Genomic DNA, 26354 nt, shown 5'->3' on the forward strand with positions numbered 1-26354 from the left:
TCTCACTATTTAAAAAAGAGGAAAAAGAAAATGCCTTTATCTGGCCGTCCTCACTGGTTAGTGACTGAGCTGAAAGGTAAGCCTGGGAATTATCCAGAAGCAACAAGGCTCTGACTTCTCTTCCATTGTCATAAAACATTCGGTTGAGAATGCCTGAAAACGACTCCCTGGTGAAGCAAACATCTTTACTAGTTTTACAATCACAGATAATGCACTGCGTCCTCTCACACTTTTGGGCAGCTTTGCTCTGCAAATAAGGATTAACCTTATCTTCTGAGTGTAATCTTAGTTTGCATGTTAAAAGGCAGAAAGGCGCTCCTTGTTTATTTTCCTCCTTGGCATGCAGATCTCTGGTATCCTTGCCAGAGTAGTTTCTCACACTGATTTTTCACACTGACATCAGTTTCATCTCCACTGTACAACTGAGCTACACATAGTTTCTCCTCTTTGATTCTTATAGATAACTTTTGTCCAAATGGCTCAATAGTAGGTAAACCATGAAAATTTGGAGACACTGACAACCTGAGATATCCGGGTTCTTAGAAGGATGCCTTCTCCAAAGAACTGTGCTAAGCACTACAGGACGTGTAAGATCAAACAAGATTCCTGTCCTTCAGGGAAGCATAATATAGTAGCAAAAGCATGGGGTATAACAGGAGACCTAACTTGGTCTAAAATCTGCCACCTGTAATCCACATGACTCTGTGGACGCCGCGTCCTGTATCTGAATTTCTTTATATGTCAAAGAGAAGTATAAATGTAAGGGACACCATGAGGTTAAAACCTACCTAACAAGAACAATCAATAATAGTTGGGAAGCACGTGCCTGCAAACCAGAAAAGGATTTTAAAAATATCAGGGACTGCTGCTTCTGATCCAGCGAGGGGTCTGGCCAGGAGGACCAAAAGCCTCTTAACTCGAGTCCCGGGACAATCCTACACATGACTTTCGGAGATCGGGGTCGTAACCAGGCGAACTTCCCGGTAGAAAAGGCCACCGGCTGTTGGAATGCGATTCGGTAGTAATCTGGACGCAAGACAGGCAGCAAGTCGGGGGTTCCGAGATCGCGGACGCTCGCAGGAGACAGCCGCCTTCGCGGCGCCGCTAGGACTCCCGTGAGCCCGAGACTCGGTGACCTGAACTGTCCTTTTTTTTTTCTGCATCCGGGGCTGAACCCAGGATGGGGCGGACGTGCGGGACACTTCCGGACTCGCGCGCGCGCGCCCGCGCGACTCCAGACGTGCGGGACACTTCCGGACTCGCGCCCGCGCGCGCGACTCCGCAGGTGGCGGGAGGGCCGTTATGGGCGTGGCTATCACGCAGCCACCGGAAGCCACTCTCTCTTTTCCGGTCGGCGCCCGGCCCGCAGCACGAGACCCCAAAATGGCGTGGCGGGGTACGGTCTCGAAGCGCTAGAGGGGTCGCGCCGGGGACTGAACTTCCGAGGTCCGTGCGCTCCCGGGGCCTCGCGCCTTCCCGGCACAGCCCCCGGGGGCGCGGGAACCCGGACCTGCCTTCCTCCCCGCGACGGCGTGAGGTGTGGTGACTCCAGTAGCCGAGCCCAGAAAGAGGGGAGTGGCGTCCACGGAAGCCAGAGCTCGGTGGAGGTAATCGAGAAGCTGATTTTCCTTCTGGGTTTGGTCAGGAGACCCCCGAGAAATAACCCCCCATTCCCTTAGAGATACCTCACGAGCCAGCTGCGTTGCGGTGAGCGGGGGTGGGGGAAGGGCGGAAGTTAGCCGCGGCGCAGCCTTTTCGTTTTCGCTGTGGCGTCTTTGCCGGGAGGCGGGTGGCTCTGAGAACCGGCGGTACCTGTTCTCGAGGAGGCCGGTACGCGGGCAGTCACCTCTAACCTCCGGAAGCAAACTTTTGTACACTGTGTGGAAATGACACCCAGGGTTGCTGCTGAAGTAGACTGGGAGGCTGCTGGTGTGTTGAGAGCTTTTGGTCCTTTCGACGCAGAAGGTGTAGGTGGGGCATAGGGCAGTAAAGCCTACCAGTGCACCCAGCGAAACTTGCCCGTTTCTGCTGGCTTATGAGCATATTCCTGGTGAATTTGAAAGTCGCTCAGTTGTGTCCCAACTCTTCGAATACAGTCCGTGGAATTCTCCAGGCCAGAGTACTGGAGTGGGTAGCATCTTCCCAACCCAGGGGTCGAACCTAGGTCTCCCACATTGTGGGTGGCTTCCTCGAAAGAGCTTTGTTGTTGTTTCTCTTGGGTCACCTCTGAGAAAATCAGACTCTCAAGGCCATCCTCAGCCTTGCTTAAAAATGTCTATGACCCTGAGAAAATGTAAAGTCAAGACAAGGGTTACCTTTTCTAGGACCTTTCTTGTTTCCGAAGCACCTTAATCGTCGCTGTTTCTCTCTCTCTTTTTTTTTTTTTTTTTACAGTGTGACCCTTTGGCTATCTTGTAAACAAAGCCAGCTGTCAGTTTTTCTAGTAAAGTGAGCAGAAATTTTCATACATAGGTAGAAAGGGGCAGTGACTTTTATAAGTGTTCCCAGGAGGTACCAAAGAAGCAGTGTTGATGCCATCTGATAGCTTAGTGGGGGAAACTTGCTGAAAGGAATAAGGTTACTTTTTCTCTAATTCTTTGCTGATCTGGGTGTCTCAGTTTCCTTTCCAGTGTTAGTATGATGGAAAAGAGAATATAGATGTTCCATGAAGCAAAGGAATCAGTCTTCATAAGAAGATGAAGGGACAGAGCAGTTATCCCTCATCTCACTGAGGATAAGAAACTGGAATGATCTATTAAAATGTAGAGAAAGTCAAATACCCCGGTTTATAAAGGTGGGACAGGAACTGCACAGATTAAGTACTGGATAACATCAAAGATCCTTTTAGCAAATGTGATGAACTAACATTTATCTTTTCAGAGCTGTATATTTGTTTCAATTTTGGGTAACAGAGGAAAGGTTGAGAACATGTCCTGAGTCCTGAGCCTTCACGAATGGCAGTTAATTTTAAAGAGGAGGCAGAACAGTTACTTTCTGTTCTTCCTTTTCTGATAACTTTCTGTTTCTTCTCTGATAACTATAAATAGTAAATGTTGGTCATGTGGCTTTATTCTTGATGTGTACTTTTTTTTTTCCTCCCCTTTCTCAGTGCCCTTGGGGAGAAGATCCACTCATTGGTTTTGTACCAAACCTGACAAGGCCTCAGTTATCAGGTGGCCCAGGAGGATGTCACAAGTAGGAGAAAAAGTGTTCCCAGAGCAAATAATGATGAGCCATGTGGAGGCGAATGCATGCTTGTACCCACATGTGGAGGTTTTGCAGGGGACTAAGAGGTCTGTGAAAGAGAGTTCCAATAAGAGTAAGAATTCCAGCCCACAGATGGGCAGTCTTAGTCCTGAGAGTGCTCGCCAGCGCTTCCGGAGCTTCCGTTATCATGACGCACCTGGACCACATGAGGTTATCAGCCAACTGCAGGAATTATGCTATCAGTGGCTGAGGCCACAGATCCACTCAAAAGAGCAAATCTTGGAATTGCTGGTGCTGGAGCAGTTCCTCGATGTTCTGCCCAGTCATATCCAGAACTGGGTGCAGAAGTATCATCCACAGAACATCAAAGAGGCTGTTGCCCTGGTAGACCGCTTTAAGAGAGAATCTGGTGGAATAAGCAATGAGGTGAGCAGAAAGATTCCTTACATGTACACTGTGAAAGAGGGTGAAAGTGGGGTCAATAATTGGAGAATGAGATGGATTAAGTCACTCTTCTGTTGTTCCTTTAGAATAACTAAGTGCAATCTGAAATCACAGACTTGAGCAGTGACAGCTTCCAGGTTTGGGAGTTCCTGAGAGTCTTTTTCCAGGTTTGGGAGTTCCTGAGAGCCTTAGAAAAACGCATTTTGCCCTCTTTAGGACCAGGGTGAATTGAAGGTGATGGGCCTGGCCTAGATGGCAAAGGAGACAGGACTTAGCAGCCAAGAAATAAAAGGCAAGAAAATGCTAGGAAGGGAGGAAAAAACCTCTGAATGCAGGGTTTTAAAGGTCAAAGTCAGGAGAGGGTAGCAGCCAAAGTATAAGTCAAACCTTTCTGGGGAGACTGCAAAGAAAGAGAAGAAATGGAAAGAGAAAAGGGAAACAAGGATCAGAAAGGAGAAAAAAGCTAACAGAAAAATGGAGAAAATCTGAATGCTGAGGGGTGGTGCTCTCTGGGATGGGAACACACATCTCAGGGCCAGGAGAAAAGAGCCTCTGCGGCCTTCCTTCATGCTTTCCCTTGGCCTTGCTGGTGAGTGGGTAACCAGGTCTGCCCTGGGGAGATGGCAGCATACTTCCTCTCCTTGAGAGCCCACCTTGAGGAGCACAAGTGTCTTATACACCTGAAGTGTTTGGAGGAAAGTTGAATCCAGTTCTTCCCCCATTTTTTCCTCTGCTGCATCCCCTTTCTCCATGAAATTGTTCCCTGGACGTGGGAGGATTGGAAAATCTGACTGACCGAAAACCCTTTTTTATTCATTTTCTTATTCTTTAGAGAAAACTAGAAAATAAAAGTCCACTAAATCAAGGATCCAAGTCTAGAAAGCAAGAGAGTGGAGGCAGTGAGAGAACAGGCAGCCTGCCCCTACCCTGCTCTTGGCTTGAGCCATGGCTGTCCAAGGAGGTGTGGAGGCCAGCAACAGTCATAGCTTCTCTCATTTTAATCTGATTTCCCCAGATCATGTGTACAGTTTCTTGTGAGAAAATCATGGCACAGTTTATCTCTTCATTTTTTAAAATTACTTCCTTATACACTCCCCAAACGTGGACTCTACTCTTGTTTGTTCTTCTGTCACCACCCCAAAACCAAAAGCTCTTTGCTAATGAGGATGGGCATTATTTCTAGGTCACAGCCCATGAACTGGGAAAGGACACAGTGCTCTTGGGAGGAACAGCAGTGGCCCCAGGCTTTAAGTGGAAGCCAGCAGAGCCCCAACCAATGGGTGTGTTCCAGGAAGAATGTTCGAATATATACCAGGTACTGCAAGAGCCGGGCTGGAATACTCACAAGGAAACCCAGCCTGTGTATGAAGGAGGTGAGGAGTTTCATCATAATTATCTTCTCCTGGGAGCTGTGATAGTAATTGGTTCAGGTAGCATGTCATGGGAATTTTCCAGGTGCCCAGTCATGCTTTCAGTTAGGATGTCTTTCTAGTGGGAGTACAGTAGGTCAGTGGTGGGTGACGGTGAAGGTCATTCTGGGGTGCAGGAGCATCCAGACCACAGAACCCTGGTGTTCACAATGTGGACCTTTTTCTATAGAAATTTGAGAGGGGAGAAGAAGGTAGAGCAGGGACAAGGCGGGGTCATCTCACCGTTAGAGGAGAAATTGGGATCAGAAATGGGCTGTCAGTGGCAGAATGGGAAGAGAATTGTACACCAGGAAAAAAGTAATAAAAGAAATCTCCCATGTTTCCCACCATACACTGGAGGACCCAAGGTTTTAATTTTCAAACACCTCTAATGCTTGCCCAGCTCAGTGAACATTTTCTTCAATGAGAGGAAAAACAATGGATTTCCTTTTATTTAATGAAACCTGGGAACCAGTTCTACGGAGTGGTGGCTTTTTGGTTCTAATTTATAAGGAGAAGGCCACTTCTGGTGCACATGTGTGAGCACGCACGTGCGCACACACGCGCACACACACACACGTGAAGGTGAGCTGTCTTTACTGAAGGAGTCCTAAACTGTAGAAATTGGTTTGGGGTGTTCATAAACAGAAAATATATTTTTTTTTCTGGCTTCTTCCCCACAGCTGTGCCTGATGAAGAGAATCTAACCTTTTGTGAGCAGAAAAGCACCCTAAGCTGGAAGATGGCATCTGAGCTCACCTTGCCTAAGTCCCAGGTGAGCTGTACTTTACAAGCTTTTTCAGTTAGCCTGAATGGGGCCTTGTCCACTTTTCTCTGCTGCCCATGATCCTACCTTACACAGCAGATGCTCTGAGGCACATTAGCCCCAGGTGTTCCCTAGGCAACTAGGATTGACGCTGTGGGATTGGGCACCTCCCAAGCTGTGTACTGATCTCTTGGGCACCTTTTCTGTCATCTCACTTCTTTTCCCTTGAATCTTCTCTTAACTTTTTTGGTAACTCGCCTCCCATGTAATTCAGAGATGAGTGATAGGACGGCTTCTGTTGTAGCAAGTACTGAACTATAACTTACTCTCTTCTTTAGAGGCCGTTGACATTTGAAGATGTGGCCTTGTATTTTTCCGAGGAAGAATGGCTAATAATGGACCCTAATCAGAGGACCCTCTACCTTGAAGTAATGCAGGAACTCTATGAGAATGTCACCTCTCTAGGTAAAGAGTCTTCCTTTCTTTTGTACAGCAGTTGAGCAATCTGTTACATCCTCAGTTCATGGAAAATACACACTGGTGAGAGTGTCCCAGCAGTGGGTTGGTTCTCAGCTTGATGGTGTGAGGGAAAGGGAAGGCAGATCCAGATCACTTGGAGAGCTTTTTACACACGTCTTTCTCCTAAGTAGACTGCTTGATTTATCATACTCTTGCCCTACCCTGCAAGCCCACTCTTTCCACATCTTTTCCATGTCAGTAGAAAGCACAGTTTACCCAGTTGTTCAGGCCCCAAACCTCTCAGTTATCCTTTTTTCCAGTCCTTTTGTTATACCCTACCCCCCAGCCAATCAGTGAGCAAGTACTCTTTAACTCTGTCTTCAAAATAAGTCCTGAATACAACCATGTCTCAACCTCTTCTGCTCTTACCATCCTGGTCTCTCTGCCACCTCATCTTTAACCAGGTCTGCTGGAATACCACAGGACTCCCAGTCCCATGACGTTTCCATGTGTCCTTAGGGTTAGTTCCTAGCTTCCTCATTGCACATCCACCCACAGCCACGGTAGAATATAAAGAAGATATTGAGTTTAAGATTCCGCCCATTTAAATGTTTGGAGTAAATAAAAGTATCAAGAGTTATTCACTTTTTCTGAAATAGTCTAGAATTTAGATGGCGGTCCATGACCTCCAAGTTTTATTCTCAGAGCATTATCATTGCACCCTACACTTAAAGTGATCTGTTTAGCACAAGGGCAAGAACCATAGACCCAATGTCCCTAAGAGTTCAAGGACGTTCTTGGAGAGTCTCTTTGAGGTAAATGTACATATAGGAAGAGGAGAAAATTCCTTAATAGGAGCCTTTATAAGGGCTTAACAATTTTAAGATTTTGTTCCTATATATTTAAAAAAATTAACCTCTTTATTGACTTATTTGTAGATTCACATGCATATTTTAAATGTAATACAAAGAACCCATATACACTTCACCCGTTTTCCCTCAATGATAATTTTTGCAAACGTATATAATGTCACAACCAGGATAATAAAGTGGGTACAGTCCACTGACCTTATTCATATTTCTATTTTTCCTTGTATTCATTTGTGGGTGTGTATATATTTAGTTCTGTAAGGTTTTATCACATGTGGAGGTTTGTATATTCACCACCCCAATCAAGATACATTACCACAAGGATGCTTCCTGTTGCCCTTTTATCAATATAACAACACACACTTCCCTCCCACACCCTACCTCGTCACCAACCTAGGCCAACCACTGATCTGCTTACAGTTTTTAAAAATTTTGCCATTTCAAAAATATATGATTAGAGTCATAAAATATGTAGCTTTGGGAGATTAACTTTTCTCCTTCACAATAATTCCCTGGAAATTCATCTAAGTTATTGTGTGTATCAGTAGTTCATTCATTTTTACTGCTGAGAAGCATTCCGTAATATTGATAAACCACAATTTGTTTAACCATTCATCCATTGAAAGATATTTTTGCTGTCTTCAGTCTTGGGCTATTGCGAATAAAGCTGCCATGAACATTCCTGTACAGAATTTTGTGTAGAGACGGTAAGTTTTCATTTCTCTGGGATAGAGAGTGAAAGAATGAAATTGCTGTTTCATATGGTAATTAGATGTTTAATGCTAAACTGTTTTTCAGAGTGGCTGCATCATTTTACCTTCCTAGCCAGCAATGGATGTGATCCAGTTTCTCCACATTTTTGCCATTGTTTAATAGTATTACCATTAAAAATTTTTTTTTGGCATTCTGTTAAGTATGTAATGTTATCTCATTGTGGCTTGGACTTGAATTTCGCTAATAGCTAATGATGTTGTAGTTTTTCATGTGCTTATTTGCCATCTTTATATTATCTTCAGTGAAACGGCCTTTGCCATGGTTTTCATTAGGTTGTTTTTTAACTGTTGAATTTTGAGAGTTCTCTTATAGATTGTAGTGCTTTCTTGGGTATATGGTTTGCAAGTAGTTTCCCCAAATCTGTATATTTTTCTTTTTATCCTCTTCCCATGGGTTTCCACAGAGTAAGTTTTTTATTTTGATGCCCAATTTTTCACTTTTCCTTTTACTGATTGTATATTTGCTATCAGGGCTAGCCATAGATCCCTAAAATGTTCTGTGTTTTTCCTAAAAGTTTTTTAAGTTTGCATTTAAGTCTGTGATTCATATTGAGTAAATTCTATATAAGATACGAAATTTAGATTGAAGCTCACTTGTTTTTTTGCCTATGTAGGTCCAGTTGCTTCAGCTTTGTTTATTGAAAAGGCTGCCCTTCCTCCATTGAATTGTTGTTGCACTTTTGTCATATAGAAAGCCTGAATCAGATAGAGTCTCTCTTGCCACTTTATTCTTTTGTCAAGATAAATTTTATTTTAAGCTATGCTAGGGCCTGTCCCTTTCCATGTAAATTTTAGAATAAGCTTATCTAGAAGAAACTTTTGGAATTTTGCTAGAAATTACATTAAACCATATGTTAATTTGAGGAGGAATGATATCTTTATTGTGTTGATTTTTCCAAATAATGAACACAGTATGTTTGTTCAAGTTTTCTTTGATTTCTTTCATCATTTAAAATTTATTTATTTATTTATTTATTTATTTTGGCTTCACTGGGTCTTTATTGTGGTGTGCAGGTTTCTCTAGTTACCGCTTGAGGGCGCTCTCTAGTTACAGTGTGCTAGCTTCATTACCTGGAGAAGGCAATGGCACCCCACTCCAGTACTCTTGCCTGGAAAATACTATGGACGGAGGAGCCTGGTAGGCTGCAGTCCATGGGGTTGCTAAGAGTCGGATACGACTGAGCGACTTCACTTTCACTTTTCACTTTCATGCACTGGAGAAGGAAATGGCAACCCACTCCAGTGTTCTTACCTGGAGAATCCCAGGGACGGGGGAGCCTGATGGGCTGCCATCTCTGGGGTCGCACAGAGTCGGACACGACTGAAGCGACTTAGCAGCAGCAGCAGCTTCATTGCCCTGGGGCATGTGGGATTTTAGTTCTCCAACCAGGGATCAAACCTGAGTCCCCTGCATTGGAAGGTGGATTCTTAACCACTGGACCACCAGGGAAGTCCCATCACCAACTTTTTGATAGAGAAAAAAGTTTATTTTATTTATGTTTTTGTTGGAGTATAGTTGTTCATCTACTTTTTATAATTTTCAGTCTGCATATCCTCTACATGTTTGCCAAATATATGCAGAAGCATTTAATTTTCATTGGCACAGCTGTAAATGGTATTGTTTTAAATTTTTGTTAAATGTTCACTGTTTTTATATAGGTATGCCTCTAATTTTATGTTTTATTCGTTTATCCTGTGACCCTACTGAACTTGCTTATTAGTTCTAAGAAGGTTTTTCCTGGGATTTTTATACATAGTCACATGATCTACAGTCCTTTTTATTTATTTTTTTACCTTGTTGCAATAGGTCCAACTTCTGGTACAATGTTGAATAAGAATGGTGAGAGCAAACATCCTTGCCTTCTTCCCAATTTTATCATGGAAACGTTATGTCTTTCACTATTACATGTGATGTCAGTGCAGGGTTTTTATTGATATTTTATCAAGTTGATATAATTCCTAACTTTCCTAGGGTTTTATTTATTTATTTTTGGCTCTGCTGGGTCTTCGTTGCAGCACTCAGGATCTTTTTAGTTGAAGTGTGTAAACTCTTAGTTGTGGCATGCAAATTCTTAGTTGCATCATTTCAGTATCTAGTTCCCTGACCAGGAATTGAACCTGGGCCCCTTGTATTGGGAATGTGGAGTCTTAGCCACTGGTCCACCAAGGAAGTCCTTCTTGAGGTTTTTTTTTTTTAATCGTTAATGGATGTAGGGTTTGTCAAATACTTTTCTGTGTCAGTTAATGGGATTATGATCTTTCAAAGCTTGTTGGTATATGGTGGGTTATGTTGATTGATTTCAAATATTGAAATCCTACTTGATCATGGTATATAATGCTTACATATTGTTACATTCAGGTTGCCAATATTTTGTTGAGGATTTTTGTGTTGAAGTTCATGGGAGATGTTAGTCTGTAGTTTTCCTTTTTAGTACTGTCTTTGTGTGATTTTGTTATCAGGGTAATTACTGGCCTTATGAAATGGTTTGGGTAGTATTTTTTCTTTTCTGGAAGAGATGATATAAAAGTGGTGTTAATTGTATAGATATTTTGTAGAATCCTCCAGTAACACTATATGAATCTGGAGATGTCTGTTTTGGCAGCTTTTTAATTATGAATTCAATTTTTAATTTTCAGAGTGCTGTTCAGATTATCTATTTCACACTGGTTGAATTCTGGTAGTTTGTAGATTTTGAGAAATTTACCCATTTTCCCCTAACTTAAAATTTGTGAACATAAGTTGGTTATAGTATTCCCTTATTATCTCTTTAATTGCTGCAGAATGTGTAGTGATAGACCCAATTTCCTTCCTAATATGGATGGTTTGTGTCTTCTTTCATTTTTGCCTAAGTTAATACAGGTTTATCAATTTTATTAATTTTTTGAGGAGCAAGTTTTTTGTTTAATTTCTGCTGTGATCTTTATTATTCCTTTCTTCAACTTTTATTTTCCTATTTTTCTAGTTTCTTAAGGTAGAAACTTAGATTATTTATTTGAGAGCTTTCCTCTTTTCTATTGTATGCCTTTAGGGCTATACATTTTCCTCTGAGCATTCCTATAGCTGCATTCCACATATTCTGATATATTATAATTTCATTTTCATTTAATTATGTATTTTTAAATTTCCCTTGAGACTTTCTCTTTGAATCGTGGATTATTTAGAAGTATATTTCCATTTGTTTCCATATATTTAAATTTTTTCTATTGTCTTTCTGGTTTTGATTACCAATCTGATTCCATTTTTGTCAGATTGCCTTTTCTCACTCAAATTGTGATTTTTTTTTTTTTTTTTTGTTCTAGGTGTGCTGTGTGATTTATTTTTTTGTATCCTGATTATTTTGTCTATTATGTTAGGAGAGTCTGGGTCCTATTTAAATATTTTAATGGGCAGTCACTCTGTTTTAGTTTAGCATGTAAGTTCTTTCCTACTTTGTGGAATATGTGTCTAGTGACATAATTTTCAGAGCCTTTATGGTATTATTTTGGTCTCCTTGATTTATGTGGTACTGCTGGGATTTCCATGTGCTCCTGCTCATGCTGCCAAAGAGTGAGGAATGAGGAAGATCTTTACTTAGGCTAGAGTGTCTCTCGGTGGGAATCTCTGACCCATAGGGATGAAGAAGCTTCCTGGGGCAGGCTGCTAGTGGCTGGTTAGCGAGGTCCATCTTGCTAGTTCTGCATGACAAATCTGATGTCTCCGATTGGAGTTCTGATGTTGTCAGAAGGTTTCCCATTTCAGATTGCAGATGGAGTAAGCCTATTCAGGTAGCCTTCTGTTGCTCAGTTGAGATTTGGAAAACACTAAATCTGGGTTGCCTACATTTTTTGGATGTGGGGATGTAAGATACCTACTGTGTTACTCTTATAGTCTTGGAGTCCCAAACAATTTTGCCTTCCTCTTACCACTTTTTAGAATTCTCTGTTCATTGTATCTTGCATTCTTGAATGGATTTGTTGTTGTGCCCAGAAAGGAAGACCAGGGAGAAATGGGTCTGTGCCATTTTGTCCAGATTGGACCAAAAATCCCTTGTTCCTGTATTTTTAAAAAGCTGTCAGCGTTGATTTTTCTTTCCATGCCTCCAGTTTTCTTGTTCTGGGAAACAGGTGGCTGATTCTTCTGTTTATTCCAACAGGGTTAAAGCTCAAAAATGACACTGGAAATGACCCACCTGTATCTCTTCCTACATTAGAGATACAACCATCAGGATGCGAAGTATTAAGAAAGGCCACAATGAAAGATGCTGAGACAACAATGGGCAATGAAAATTATGGTTGTACATGCAGGGTACGGAAACGACTTCGTGCTTTTCCAGGGAGGAAAAGAAAGAAACTTAAAACTTGTAAACAAGAGCTTCCAAAACCTGTAGGTGTTAATGGGAAAGGCTCTGAGGGAGAGAAACCTTTTAAATGTCAGGAATGTGGAAAAAGCTTCAGAGTTAGCTCTGACCTTACTAAGCACCAGAGGGTTCATACTGAAGAGAAACCCTATAAATGTCAACAATGTGATAAGCAGTTTAGATGGAGTTCAGATCTTAGTAAGCACTTAATGGCACACCAAGGAATTAAACCATATAGATGCTCATGGTGTGGAAAAAGCTTTAGTCATAACACAAATCTACACACACACCTAAGAATTCACACTGGAGAGAAGCCCTTTAAATGTTATGAATGTGGGAAAAGATTCATTCAGAACTCCCACCTTATTAAACACCAGAGAACCCACACAGGTGAGCAGCCTTATACCTGTAGCATATGCAAGAGAAATTTTAGCAGGCGTTCAAGCCTTGTTAGACACCAGAAACTCCACAAGAGAAGGGAATCATGTCCAGTGTCTCCAGTTTGAGGAAAGTCACCATTTAGAGATAGATCCTGGATGTGATGAAAGAGTGCATAATGTTGAAGTAGCCAGTAACAATGTTTTTAGGAGGGGCACATGGGATGTTTTGCAAAAAGGAATCTAAACTCTCTGTTTTATGCAGCTTTGTATCTTCAGTGCCTACTACCAATACCTGGCAAGTTCTTTATAAATAAAAGAGTGGAATTGTTCTTGTATATCTGAAGTTACCTGTTTGTATCTGTCTGGTTACTCAGCCTCCCCATCCTCCATGATCTAAATTCTTCAGGTATCAGGTACTCAGTAAATACATGATGGTGAGGAATCCTACTCCCATTCTTTCTCAGTAGAGATGGATCATAAGAGTACACAGTTTCTCTGAAGGGAGCTCAGAATGAATTACTAAGTTTGAGGCAGTATCTGTGGCTGTCATCCTGTCTACATGAACAGCCTAAGTCCAGGGTTCAGGGAACTGTATCCTGAAACAGGAAGAGAAGTTTCAGTGTTTGCCCTGGGAGAAGTACCCCCATTCTAGTTGCCTCTCCCCTGAGCACCCACTACTGCAGTGTTTTCTGTCAATTAATTCTAGCATTAAGCAAAGGCCTAGGGGCCTTGGAAACACTTGATACCTTTCTTCCTGCTGAGCCTTCAACACTGAGGTATTTAGAGTGAAATGATGAAGGAGGCAGCCTGGGCTCTATTCCGAGTACCTATCTCCATAGAAGGGATAGGGCATGTGAGTGGCCTTTTTTTTTTTTTAACTTTCGTTATATGGACTAGAAAATTTTCAAGTTGATGCCACCCTGCTCCAGGACCTAACAGGAGGCCAACTTGTATGGCTCTTCAGGCACTGCTTCATATGTATGGATGCTTTGCAGGAAGATCTGGAGATTTTGCAAACTGAATTATTCAGAATGGTAAGGAGAGCCCTATGGCCTCATGGTCTTGTAGCCTCAGTGAATGTTGGATGCTAGGAGGGGATGTCCAGTCAGAGCAGGGTAAGGCCTATGACTTAAGTGATGGCTCACTGAAAGCCAAGTCAGACAGAAACTGGTTTGTTCACGTTGGGATTTTAGTTCCCAGACCAGGGATCAAACCTGTGCCCCCTGCAGTGGAAGCATGGAGTCCTAACCACTGAATAGCCAGGAGAGTCCATGTGTAGCATTTAGAAAGAAGAGATGGACTCAAAAATTGAAGGAAGTACTGTGCAGATGGAGCCAGTAGTTATTGCCCATTCACCACAGTTCCTGAGAACAGGTTGGCAAAAGGGTACTCCATCTTCCCAAAGCTGCTGTCCCCACTCAGAACACTTGTAGCTTCAGCACCTGGCTGGGCTCTGTGTTGTACAGCAACTTCTCACCTGCTACAGAGATAGTTTTTTTTTTTTTTTAAGGCATAAATGGCAGGAAGACCTTTTAGATGTAAATAGAAACGGGAAGAGGATTGGGAATTCCTGGTTCCAAGTTCAGATACTCCACTGCTCCAGGAAGAAAGGACATTCTTGTAGTGGAACAGAATGTAGAAGTTGGGTCTCCTGACTGACTCATTAGTACGTGTTTTTCCCTTTCAACCCTCTGCCACGGCCTCGCAGGGCCCCCTTCCCCATGCATCTTGACCACTCATATCAGCCCTCACCATCTCAGAAGTGGGCACTAAGGGAAGAAATGGCAGGATGGAATGAAGGAGAGATGTCATTCTGCTTCATACTCGCTAGCCACCTCCCCAGAACTTGGCTAAAGAGGTGAGAACTCCAATGCTTTTCTCAGGACAACGGAGGCAACATACGAAATCCAGGGGACTGGAGATGCAGGCTGGATATTCATTCAGGGGACAAAATGGAGAGACCACTTAAGATCCCACAGGCAGAGATGGCACTGAAGAGACGAAAGATGACCAGAGCCGGGGGTGAGGGCTGTGGGCTCCTCTATTTCCACCACTGTGCTCCGACTCAGAGCAAGTGAGAGATATCAGGGAAAAGATTGGCTGAGAATGGAGCCAGGAGAGCAGCAGGCAGTGGTTTTTTGCCTTCCAATCTGTGATGCTTGAGGTTGGGAGTCAAGGGCTCAGGGAGCAGAGTGCCACTGCCCACTGTGACCAAGGTACCAGCACCTGTCCTCATGTGCAGGCCAGTTCATTCAAGACATGTGTCTTCAGCTTCTGCCCAGAAAACTGACATGGCTGCTACCAAAGAGCCTGTGGGGCGTCCTTTCCAGCCCTTCTTCCATCCCAGCAGCCTCTTCATCCATCACTGCCTTGCTCCCTTGGCCATGGCCATGCCCGCTTCAGCCACCACGAATTGTGAGTGTAAACTGTCCCTCTGTCCCCAGGGGAATAGGCACAGTGACTGAGAATGGGCAGGAAGAGAAAAATGAAATTATGGTCTTGTCAGATTCAAAAGCTCTCTTTGCTACCTCTTCTCTGTAGTTTTTGAAAAGCATGAGATGTTAGGTTGTTGGTCACCATGATGACCCTGTTGGGGTGGGATGGAGGGAAGCTATTCCTAATAAGGAGGGGATTCCCTACAAAAGCCTATCCCAGGCTGGGTGGTCAGACATAATGGCTGTGAAAGCCGTCCATTCCTGTCACTGTCTTTGCCTTCTTCCCTCCCTCTGTGCCACCTCCTCCTTCCTACCATCATGGGCCAGGCGATGGATGCAGCTGTGGAAAAAGTGAAGGGGAGGGAGGGCCATCCTCCTGAGGATCAACAGTCATGAGCACGTGAGGAGGAGTGGTGGTGAGCACCTGTCACCTCTTGATCTTCCAGACCACCTGGGGGAAGGAGGGAGGGAGGAGGCCAGGCCAGCTCTGGGAAGCAGTTCTGCCCCAGGGTTGGCATTTCAGGTGAAGTAGAGAGAAAGATGGAGAAGGAAATGGCAACCCACTCTAGTGTTTTTGCCTGGAGAATCCCAGGGACAGGGGAGCCTGGTGGGCTGCTGTTTAAGGGGGCGCACAGAGTCAGACATGACTGAAGCGACTTAGCAGCAGCAGCAGAGAGAAAGAGCCAGGAAAGGCCAAGAGAGGTTTCCCTCATCCATCCTTAGGCTCTGATGTGTGACCGGGGATGACAGGAAAGAACTGACTCCAACCCCTGGGCTGCAGACACCTCAGAGGAACTTGAGTTTGGTGACAGATCTCATGGCTGAGAGTGTTCTCTCTTCAGGTAGTACCCATATATCTGCCATCCCCAGGCCTCCCTTGGGGAGGCCCTTAGCTTCCCTAACGGGTGTTATTGTGGGTTTTCTTCTTAACCTTATGCCCCATTCACTGAAGTGTCAGCACCATATTTTTTGGGCATTCCCCGTGCTGGAGCCAGTGCAGGTTCTCACATAAAGTTGAGGTGGTACAGGCGCAAGCTATCTGTGCATTTTGTGTGTGTGTGTAAAAAGTAAACCTAAAGGGAAACATCTAATCCCTTGCCAAGACTGAAAAATAGCCATCTTAACTCTGTCTATTGTTTGCTTTTAAGGAATAGTTAGGTAGTTTTGGGGAGAAGGCAATGGCACCCCACTCCAGTACTCTTGCCTGGAAAATCCCATGCGTGGAGGAGCCTGGTAGGCTGCAGTCCATGGGGTCGCTGAGTCGGACACGACTGAGCGACTTCACTTTCACTTTTCACTTTCATGCATTGGAGAAGGAAATGGCAACCCACTCCAGTGTTCTTGCCTGGAGAATCCCAGGGATGGGGGGAGCCTGGTGGGCTGCCTCTATGGGGTCACACAGAGTTGGACACGACTGAAGTGACTTAGCAGCACCAGGGAGGTTTGGATGGACATGTACGCACTGCTGTATTTAAAATGGATAACCAACTGTAGGGCACAGGGAACTCTACCCAATGTTGTGTGGCAGCCTGGATGGCAGGGGAGTTTGGGGGAGAATAGATACACGTGTATACATATAGCTGAGTCCCTGGGCTCTGCACCTGAAACTATCACAACATTGTTAATCGGCTATACCCCAAAACAAACGTTAAAAAAAGGCCCTTCTTAAAACAGGTAAGCAGGAATGTGAGCTGAGAGAAATGTAACAGCAGGGGGCAGTCTATGTGGCTCATATTCTGCTTTGTCCAGCCCTTACCCCCACAGATCCTGACACAGCGGGTGAAACCTTTCTGAAAATTCACAACAAGGGAGAAAATTCTCAGGTCTTCAGGCTCAGTGGACACAGGCCTACCCAGGCCCAGGCTCCTAATGGCCCTTGTACAAAGACTCGCCCCTCCCTTGCCAAAGCCTTTCTGCCTATTGTGCTGGCCAGGGCCCCTCTGGGAGCCGGCATCCCTGCAGGATAGATCAGCATGTAAACAACATATCTTCCCTTCAGTGGTCTTTGACAAGTCTGGGAAGCAAGGCTTCCTTATCTGTGGTCCATGGAAGAGTTCAAAGGACTTTCAAAATTCTGAGTATGTGGGCATTTCTCTGAGAAGCTAGGTGGTAACTTTTGTGGATTATTGAAAGTCTTTGTGACCCCTGACCCTTTAGGCACAATTACTGCTGCAGTTACTTAAAGCTGTGTCCCTGACTCCTCAAGTCTTGTAGTGCATTAGGGCTGAAGGGCCCTTGGAAAAGCCAGGGAGACCATTCCCCTGGTTTTACAGAATAGGCAACTGAAGCTTAGATGGTTTCCTTTCCAGGGTTTTGAGGCAGAAGGGGGATTGCAATAGAGTCTCCCAAGATCCAAGCCTTGAGACTAAGGTCCCTCTCTCCACACATCACAGTACCTTCACCCTGGCAGTGGCATCTCAGGAAGTGTCATCACTTTCAAAAGGTGATCTCTTGGCTATCTCCCATGGGACTAGGGACTAGGAATTCGTTTTTAGCGATGGTCTGTTTTGTTGTTGCTTCCCAGGTGGCTCAGTGGTAAAGAATCTGCCTGCCAATGGAGGAGACAAGAGACACAGGTTCAATCCCTGGGTCAGGAAGATTCCCTGGAGGAGGTCATGGCAACCCACTCCAGTATTATTGCCTGGGAAATCCCATGGACAAAGGAGCCTGGTGGGATACAACCCATGGGGTTGCAAAGACTCGGACACAGCTCAATGACTAAACAGCAACAATATCCTTGCACAGGCAGGTCCAAAATCCTCTGATAAAGGAGAACACACTTCAGAAGTTGGGGTGCTGCAGTTCCCTAGCCCCTGCCAGTCAGCAGAAGCCTGGGTGCTCGAGGCCCAGAGAGGCTTCTTGGAGATGCTGTCTGAGGAGTACCTCTGATGAGTCCTTTAGTCCAACAGGCTTCAAACCAAGGTTCACTTATGCCTGGGGGGCACCCAAAGACTGCCCAAGGGAGACTGGGGCACAGATAGTTTTAAAGGAATCTATTTCTGGGGCCTCCTTGGTGGTCCAGTGGTCAAGACTCTGCACTCCTAATGCAGGGGGTGAGGATTCGATACCTGAATAGGGAACTAAGAGTTCGCCTAGTGGCCAAAAATAAATATATAAAAGAATCTAAAAAAAAAAAAAAAAAAAGAATCTATTTCCAAATCCTTAGTTTCATATCTTTTTCTTCCTAAAACTGATCTGGGGAGACCCAAAGGACAGTATTCCATTCCCACCTTTCCTTCTCCTCAAGCCTCCCACCACCCTCCCCTGCCCTGACCTCACCATGGTACCCCACCCCAGAGTGAAAAGTGTTTGAGGAGCCAAAGAAGCCTCATTATTAGTGCTGTTGGAATCTTGGTGAAGAAATCGTCACCGCCCCAAGGTCATGAAGATATTTTCCCATGTTTTCATTTACAAGTTGTATTATTTTACTTTATATATTTAGGTCTATAATTCTTCTGGAATTGATTTCTTAAACAAAATGTAGCATATCCATTCAATGGGTAATTATCTAGGCAAAAAGAGAATGAAACGTTGACACATGTATAATATGCTGCTGCTGCTGCTGCTAAGTTGCTTCAGTCATGTCTGACTCTGTGTGACCCCATAGACAGCAGCCCACCAGGCTCCTCCGTCCATGGGATTCTCCAGGCAAGAACACTGGAGTGGGTTGCCATTGCCTTCTCCGATGTATAATATTAATGATCTTCAAAAAACAATATGCTAAATAAATCAGGCACCAAAGGTCACATATGATTCCACTTACTTGAAATACCCAGGGGAGGTAAACCCATAGAGACAGAAAGCAGATAAATTTTCCAGAGGCTGAGGAGGCTGGAGTTTGGGTTGACGAGAGTGTTTTCAAAGTTGATGGATGTCATGGATGCACAGCATAGTGAATGAACTAAGTGCTACTAAACTGTAGCATTTTTTGAGGTACACTTTTTGAGGTCCATCAGTGTTGTAGCGTGTGTCAGTTTTCATTTCCTTTTATAGCTGGATTAGATTCCATTGAATAGATAGGCATATTTTGTATCCATTCTTTCACTGAAGGACATTAGGGGTATTTTGATCTTTTGGCTATTGTGAATAGTACCATATGAAGATTCATGTACACATATTTGGATGCCTCTTTTCAAAATAGGGATTCCCTAGTGGCTCAGATGGTAAAGAATCAGCTTGCAATGAAGGAGACCTGGGTTTGATCCCTGGGTTGGGAAAATCCCCTTGAGAAAGGAATAGCTACCCACTCCAATATTTTTGCCTGGAGAATTCCATGGACAGAGGAAGCTGGCAGGCTCCTCAAAATAATTGAAAAAAGCAATTCTTTTAGGTATATACCTAAGAATAGAATTTCTTGGCCACATGGTAGTTGTATGTTTAACTTTCTGAGCAAACTCCAAATGGTTTTCCACAGCATATGCACCATTTTACATTCTCACCAAGTACAAGGGTTCCAATTTCTCCACATCTTCACAAAGTCTTGTTAATGTCCATTTACTTTTCATTATAGCCATTCTAGTGGATGTGAGGTTGTACCTATCTTTGTGGTTTTGATTAGATTTCCCCAATGACTAATAATTGAGCATCTTTTCATGTGCTTGTTGGTCATATGTATATATTCTTTGAAGAAATGTCTGTTTGAGCCCTTTGCCAATTTTTAATTGGGTTTTTTTTTTGCAGTTTGTTATTTATATATTCTGTTTATTATTTATATATTCTGTTATCTATTATTATAAGTAATAGTTATTTTATATATTCTATATATAATAAATAATAGTTATTTATATATTCTGGATGCTTGAACCTTACCCTATATGTGATTTGCAAATATTTTCTCCTATTCTGGAGAAATGCATCACTTTCTTGCACAGAAGTTTTTACTTTCATGAAGTCCTATTTTTTTCTTTTATTTCTTATGATTTTGGTGCTATATCTAAAAACCATTGTCAAACACAAGGTCATGAAGATTTGACCTATGTTTTCCTCAGAATTTTTATGTTTTAGCTCTAACATTTAGGTCTTTGATCCATTTTGAGTTAATTTTTGGTTGTATTGTAAGGTAGGGGTCCAACTTCAAACTTTTTCATGTGGATATACAATTATCCCAACACTATTTTTTGAAGAGCCTATTTTTCCTCATTGAATGATTCTGACACCCTTGTCAAGAATCATTTGATAGTAGATGTATGGGCTTGTTTCTGAACTCTCAATTTTATTTCATTTGTCTATATGTCTGTCTTTATGCCAGTACCATACTGATTTGATTACAATAGCTTTATGACAAATTTGGAAAAAATCAGAAAGTGGGGGTCCTCCAATATTGTTCCTCCTTTTCCATGTTGTTCTGATTATCGGCATGTCTTGCAATTCCATAGGAATTTTAGGGTTGGCTTTTCTGTTTCTGCCAAAAGAGCTGTTGAAATGTTGATAGAGATCATATTGAGTTTATAGATTGCTTTGTGTAGTATTGTCATTCTATCAATAAATCTTTCAATCCATGAACACAAATAGTTTGCATAATCAAAGAAGGAATTACTTTGATGATTAAGGTCTGTTTAAAAATGCAGCTTTTAAGTAGATAAACATCAGGTAGATCTGGGTGGGCCATATTCCAGGCCTTGTGAAATCCACTATAAGACCAATTGTAAAGAAGGCAGAGAAGAAAAAGGCAATAGGTAAGAAACTTCTAATTGCATATTAATTACTTGATCATATGAAATATTTACTATGCCTGGAAAGCAACTCCAAAAGGTATATCCTGTAATGACTGAATGGTACTGATTTGGTTAGTGCTTTCATTTGCAACAACATCTCTCCAATACTAAATAAGCTTGTTCTAAAATTTTAAGTTATAACTAATATTTTAAGAAATATTAGACTCTATTATACTTACCAAAGGAACATTAATATTTTCCTTTGTGTTAAATATGGGTTTAGACTTTTACTTAAAAAGGAATTAATGTGATCAAACTGATTAATTCCAGTCATCATTGTTGGGTCACACCTAGTACCAATCAGTCTCTGAAACTTTTGCTTCTGTCTTCCCTTTCATGGCACGGTTGCTAGTCAACGTACTCAGTTGGATTTGGGGGCAGACCATTAGGAGGCTTCACAAAAGCTATAAAATTCCTTTCCTCAGGTGGCCCTGGCATTCTAGGAGCTCTGGGTCAACATAATGGCTCATTCTGATAACTGTGTGTGAGGATGATCCCAGGGCAAGGTACACTTATGTCCTTGTACATTTAACTTATAATTTGCACATGACTGTACACAACTGGCAGGAAATTACAGACACAAAGGGTTAGCATTTCCACATATTTTGGTGGGAGGGGGGCAGAAATTCAACCCATAACATCCTGTTTTAATTTGTATTGGACTGTATTAACTATTTTATGTGGGATTGAAGGTTCAAGGTCTTCCATTTTATAGAGCAAATTGTGTCAAAGACTTTATTTTTCATTAAATCAGAGCATATTTTAGGGTAATGGGCTATGGAGGAATTTATGCAAGGCAACAGTTCTGATGGTTACAGTGAGGTATAGTTTTTGTCCTCTATTTTTGTGTTTGGTAACTCTCTCCAAACTAAGAGTAATAGGTTCCTTTTTAAAATTTAGTGAAGACCCCCAGGTATAACTGTGTTTCCTAAGCCTGGGGCTGATTAAGTCTATGAAGCTTTGCCAATTGGTGCATATGAACAGATCCTAAAGTTAATTTAGAACCTATATTGTAAGGGTACAAAAGCCAATTCAGTTCAGTTCAGTTGCTCAGTCATGTTTGACTCTTTGCAACCCCACGGACTGCAGCACACCAGGCCTCCCTGTCCATCACCAACTCCCAGAGCCTATTCAAACTCATGTCCATCGAGTCCATGATGCCATCCAGCCATCTCATCCTCTGTTGTCCCCTTCTCCTCCTGCCCCCAATCCCTCCAAGCATCAGAGTCTTTTCCAATGAGTCAACTCTTCGCATGAGGTGGCCAAAGTAGTGGAGTTTCAGCTTTAGCATCATTCCTTCCAAAGAACACCCAGGACTGCTCTCCTTTAGAATGGACTGGTTGGATCTCCTTGCAGTCCAAGGGACTCTCAAGAGTCTTCACTCATAAATCAAAGACCTGTGAGAAGTCCAAGAGATTCTACACCTATATAGAAAAAATAGCACAGGCTGTGGTGGGTGGGCTTCTGTTTAGTTGTGGCCTGTGGGTTCCAGAGTGCGTTTGCTCAGTAGTTGTGGCATGTGGGTTTAGTTACCCTGCAGTATGTGGCATCTTAGTTCCATGACCAGGGATCACATCCCTGTCCCCTACATTGAAAGGCAGATGCTTAACCACTGGACGGCCAGGGAAGTCCTGGCTCTTCCTTGACTTGAGCAAAATCTCTCTGTTAAAACTTCTCCCATGGGAGGAAATACAAAAAGTATCCTATGTTCATTGCATTTCAACAGGTCTGCTGGGTAATGTCAGCAATTATGGTCTCAAGATCCAATCATCCAGTGAAAGCTTCAAGGCAATTCAATTCAAGGTAGGATTCTCTATACTTCCTTGATCTCATTGCCAGGCTTGGCAATGAGTCTCAAATTATTGCTTTTTGTTAAACACCAATTCACATAAATGGGGTGTTAAGTTGTAGAAAATATAGTTGTGAGTGGTCAGACTTCTCACGCCATATTACCTTGTGAGTCTCTGATATAGAACAACTAGATAGTTAATGTTAAAAGTGTGTGACCCATGTGGATATTGTCTCAAAGTAGGACATAGATTTCTACAGGATGTTTTTATTAACAGTGAAGACTGGACTTTGTGTTTTTTACAGTACTACTGTTTAAGGAACTAAAATGACTATTATGAGGAAATGTGACTTGGCCCCACACTGGCTGCCCTGCTCAGTCTCACATGACAACTGAGGAAACCGAGATATGGATGCCTGGAAGAGGGACCCAGGCCATGTGCCCCCTTCCTTGAGTGCCAGGGAAGGCTCGGCCATCCGGGTTTCCTCTCAACCATGTAGGACCATGTAAAGGCACTAAGATACTGTTTTCAATGTTCAGAACAAATAGAGGGATGGGAATTGTTTCCTCGTCTTCCATAAGGATCAAGAGGAGGCAAACTGAAGGGGTAGAAGGCTGGGGCCCTTATGCCAAACAAATTGGGTTCATTTCCTGGTTCTGCCACATACCAGCTGTATGACCTTGGGCCAATTACATGATTTTCCTGTAGCTCAGTGCCCTCTTCTGGGTAAGTGGGCCTGACAATGGACCCACCAAAGCTATTATGACATTACATGAGCCAGAGTATGTTAAGCCCTTTGGAGAAGTGCCTAGCAGACAGACACCCTGAGCAGAGGTCTGCTGCCGCTGCCGCTATTCTTATCAGGAATGTATTCCTCATAAAATGGAAGCCTGAGACTGGAGAATGCATATCATCACCTTCTCTTTCTCTCCTGAATGAGAACATCTTAAAGCCACAGACTGGTAGAGAGTCTTCCCTGGCAAAGTCTGTGCCCTTGCCTTGAACTCTAGTTACAGGTTGGTTCACTGTTTGTTTGTCTGGGGGTTTTGATATCTTTCTTCTGAGCCCCAATGCTCTTTTCTTGGAGAAAACAGGCTGAATTTGGGTCAACCTGCCTTGATATTTGCACTCTCTGTGTCTCAAATTTATGCTTCCAGGAATCTTTTTTTAATTTAAAAAGTTTTATAGAATTGACTCACATTTTTAGATTCTTGTAGAAAATACAAGAATTATATCTACAGAGATCAACTAATAATCCATCTCTCTACCCCTTCTCTGTATTCCCCCATCTTACACTCCTACCCCAGAAGAACTGCCATTTGCTTGCTGTAAACATTCAGATTTTATTCTTTGCATTTACTTTTATCAATATAGATGACTCTGAAGAAATACAAATGTGATACTAAGACACATATTGTTTTTCAAGTTTCTTTCTTCAACTATCATTTCTTGGATATTCTTTCCAGGTCAGTACATAGAGGACCCCGTCACCATTTTCAGTAGCTGCATTTTATATCATACTATTGATATACTATAATTTATTTACATAAGGAAATTAGAAAAATTGCCTTTGTCTTAAGTGGCTGTCTCTTTGGAATAACAAGTTATTCACCCAGATATTTTATAAAAACTATTGGATATAAGTTAAATACATAAAAGAAGATATGTATCTAACAATAAAATATGAAATAGCAGAAATGATGTGTCCATTTCACACTGACTACAAAACACACATGAATATCATTTTTAAAACTAGAGAGAAATGTGCTTGAAGCTTTTTATTTTCTGTTTTAAGACTAAAAATACCATTTCTTGCATGACAGGAAAATTAATTACTGCCATCCTATCAGTTCTTCCCAAAATACATCTTTGAATTCAGTGCGAGCACAGTCATGAACCTCAACAGGATTTTGCCATGAAATGAACAGTTTATTCAATCAAATAAAAGAGAATCTATGTGAAAGCTTCGCAGGTGGCTCAGTGGTAAAGAATCCTCTTGCGTGTTTGATCCCTGAGTCAGGAAGATCCCCTGGAGGAGAAAATGGCAACCCACCCCAGTATTCTTGCCTGGAGAATCCCATGGACAGAGGAGCTTGGTGGGTTACAGTCCACGGGGTCACAAAGAGTTGACATAACTGAGCAACTAAACAACATGTGGAAACAGCCATGATTGTGAGCTGTTTCAAGATGTGAAAATCTATACTATAGATTTAGCGACTAAAACAAGAATCAAAAATATGTCAGTGGAACAGAACAGAGATTCTCAACACAGACCCATGTATATGACAGAATGAAGAAAATGATAAGGTTGACATTTCAAATTATACTATGCCCCAAAGCAATATCTTATGACCACTTGCTGAAAGCAAGTGTGTGTGGCAGGAAGGTGGCAGGGGTGTGGGGCAAGAAGTCCCTCGGTCCACTGGATTAAGTGGGTTTCCCATCTTTTTCAGGCCCTCTCAGCTGTGCTGTCTTCTGAAAGCTGTCTGTGGAATCAACCAGTCATGGATAAAGGAACCTCTAAAGTCAGTCCTAACACACCCATACCAATCATCAGAAGGCTGGCAGATAAATACCTAAAACCCACCTTGGCTTCCAAAAACATAAAGAGTTTTTTACTTGGTAGGCAACTGGGAAGGCACAGAAATGATCTGGATTTGTCCAAATGGCTGTGGATGCTGACACGAGCTGCACCAGGGTGGAGTTGGCCATTGCCAAAAAGTCATATAACCTACCTGCTTATGCCTGTCCATAATCTTGGAAAATGCAAAAAAAAGTAAAATAACAAAATCCTCCCTTGTTTCACTGGTTAAAATGAAAGATGCCTGTCAGTCCTTCTAGTTTGATATGTTTTTATGTTGATATAATTTTCCTGGGTTACACTGTAGAGGAAATTCTATTCATTCTAACAGTCTTTGCAGGGGCTCTCAGACACAGTGCAGATGGTGAGCTCACACTTCATATCAGATTTCTTTCAGCTTTAATCTGAAAAAAACATCAAGGGAATAGTTGGGTAGTTCTAGGTCACTCAAGGACCCAAGACTCTTGTCCCCTAGGAAAGACATTCACTGCCATTCACTGCCAAGGAAGCACACTACTTCTCTGCTGGGCCTGAAACTGCCCTCCCCACTCCCCCAAGAGACACTCTGCTGCTGGGAGGCACCAGCAAAGGGAATCAGGCCACAAAGAGCCCAGGCCCAGGAAATACTCCCCAGCCCCACTGGTCCCTGCCTCTTGCCTCCAGAAGCTCCCCACATAGCAAGCATTCCTGTCTCTGGAGGCAGCAGAGGGAATCCTTTCCCTCACCTAGAATCCCAAGGTGGCCTGGCCTGGGAAAACTCCTTCCATTTCCCCAGGCAGCATCCCCAGGAACTCAAGGCAGCCCCAGTAGCCTGCAATAAACCAAGCAAGGCAAAGGCCCCACAAAGGCTCTGAAAATCATGCTGTCCACACAACCACAGCCCAGAGTAGGAGGCCAGGGCCTGCTCTCCAAACCCAAACAGGGAGACTACCTGCTACACTACCAAGCTTCCAGAGAACCCAGTGTCTCCTAACATGACACCAAAAGTCCAGGACACAATGGAAAATCACCCTTCATACAGAGAAGCAGGAGATTCACAACTTGAATGACAAAAGACAACCAAGTAACACTAACTCCAAAATGAATTAGGCGTCAGAATTATCTGACTGTGATTTTAAAGCAACAACCATAAAAATAATTCAACAATTAAATGTTCATACCAGCTTGTTTGGGGCTTCCCAGGTGGTGCT

The 26354-nt window shown here is 42.9% G+C and overlaps 1 protein-coding gene across 6 annotated transcripts; it reads left to right on the forward strand.

Moving 5' to 3' along the window:
• The first annotated feature begins 1360 nt into the window (after positions 1–1360).
• On the forward strand, positions 1361–25422 carry ZNF75D (zinc finger protein 75D). 6 transcript variants are annotated; one of them, XR_008201581.1, is made up of 9 exons: positions 1361–1607; positions 3110–3633; positions 4835–5024; positions 5744–5835; positions 6165–6291; positions 12061–12212; positions 22520–22596; positions 23958–24049; positions 25037–25068. XR_008201581.1 is itself a non-coding variant. In XM_052663118.1 (8 exons), exons 2-8 carry the CDS (start codon positions 3187–3189, stop codon positions 25161–25163), a joined length of 1212 nt encoding a protein of 403 aa, XP_052519078.1. In that variant the 5' UTR covers positions 1361–1607; positions 3110–3186; the 3' UTR covers positions 25164–25288. The 6 variants fall into 6 exon arrangements, 5 of the variants coding, with proteins under 5 accessions (XP_052519078.1, XP_052519079.1, XP_052519080.1 ...); XM_052663118.1 differs by lacking the exon at positions 23958–24049 and having other exon boundaries at positions 25037–25288; XM_052663119.1 differs by lacking the exon at positions 12061–12212 and having other exon boundaries at positions 25037–25288.
• The last annotated feature ends 932 nt before the right edge of the window (positions 25423–26354 follow it).

Source organism: Budorcas taxicolor, chromosome X, assembly GCF_023091745.1.
Source record: "Budorcas taxicolor isolate Tak-1 chromosome X, Takin1.1, whole genome shotgun sequence".
Classification (NCBI taxonomy): domain Eukaryota; kingdom Metazoa; phylum Chordata; class Mammalia; order Artiodactyla; family Bovidae; genus Budorcas; species Budorcas taxicolor.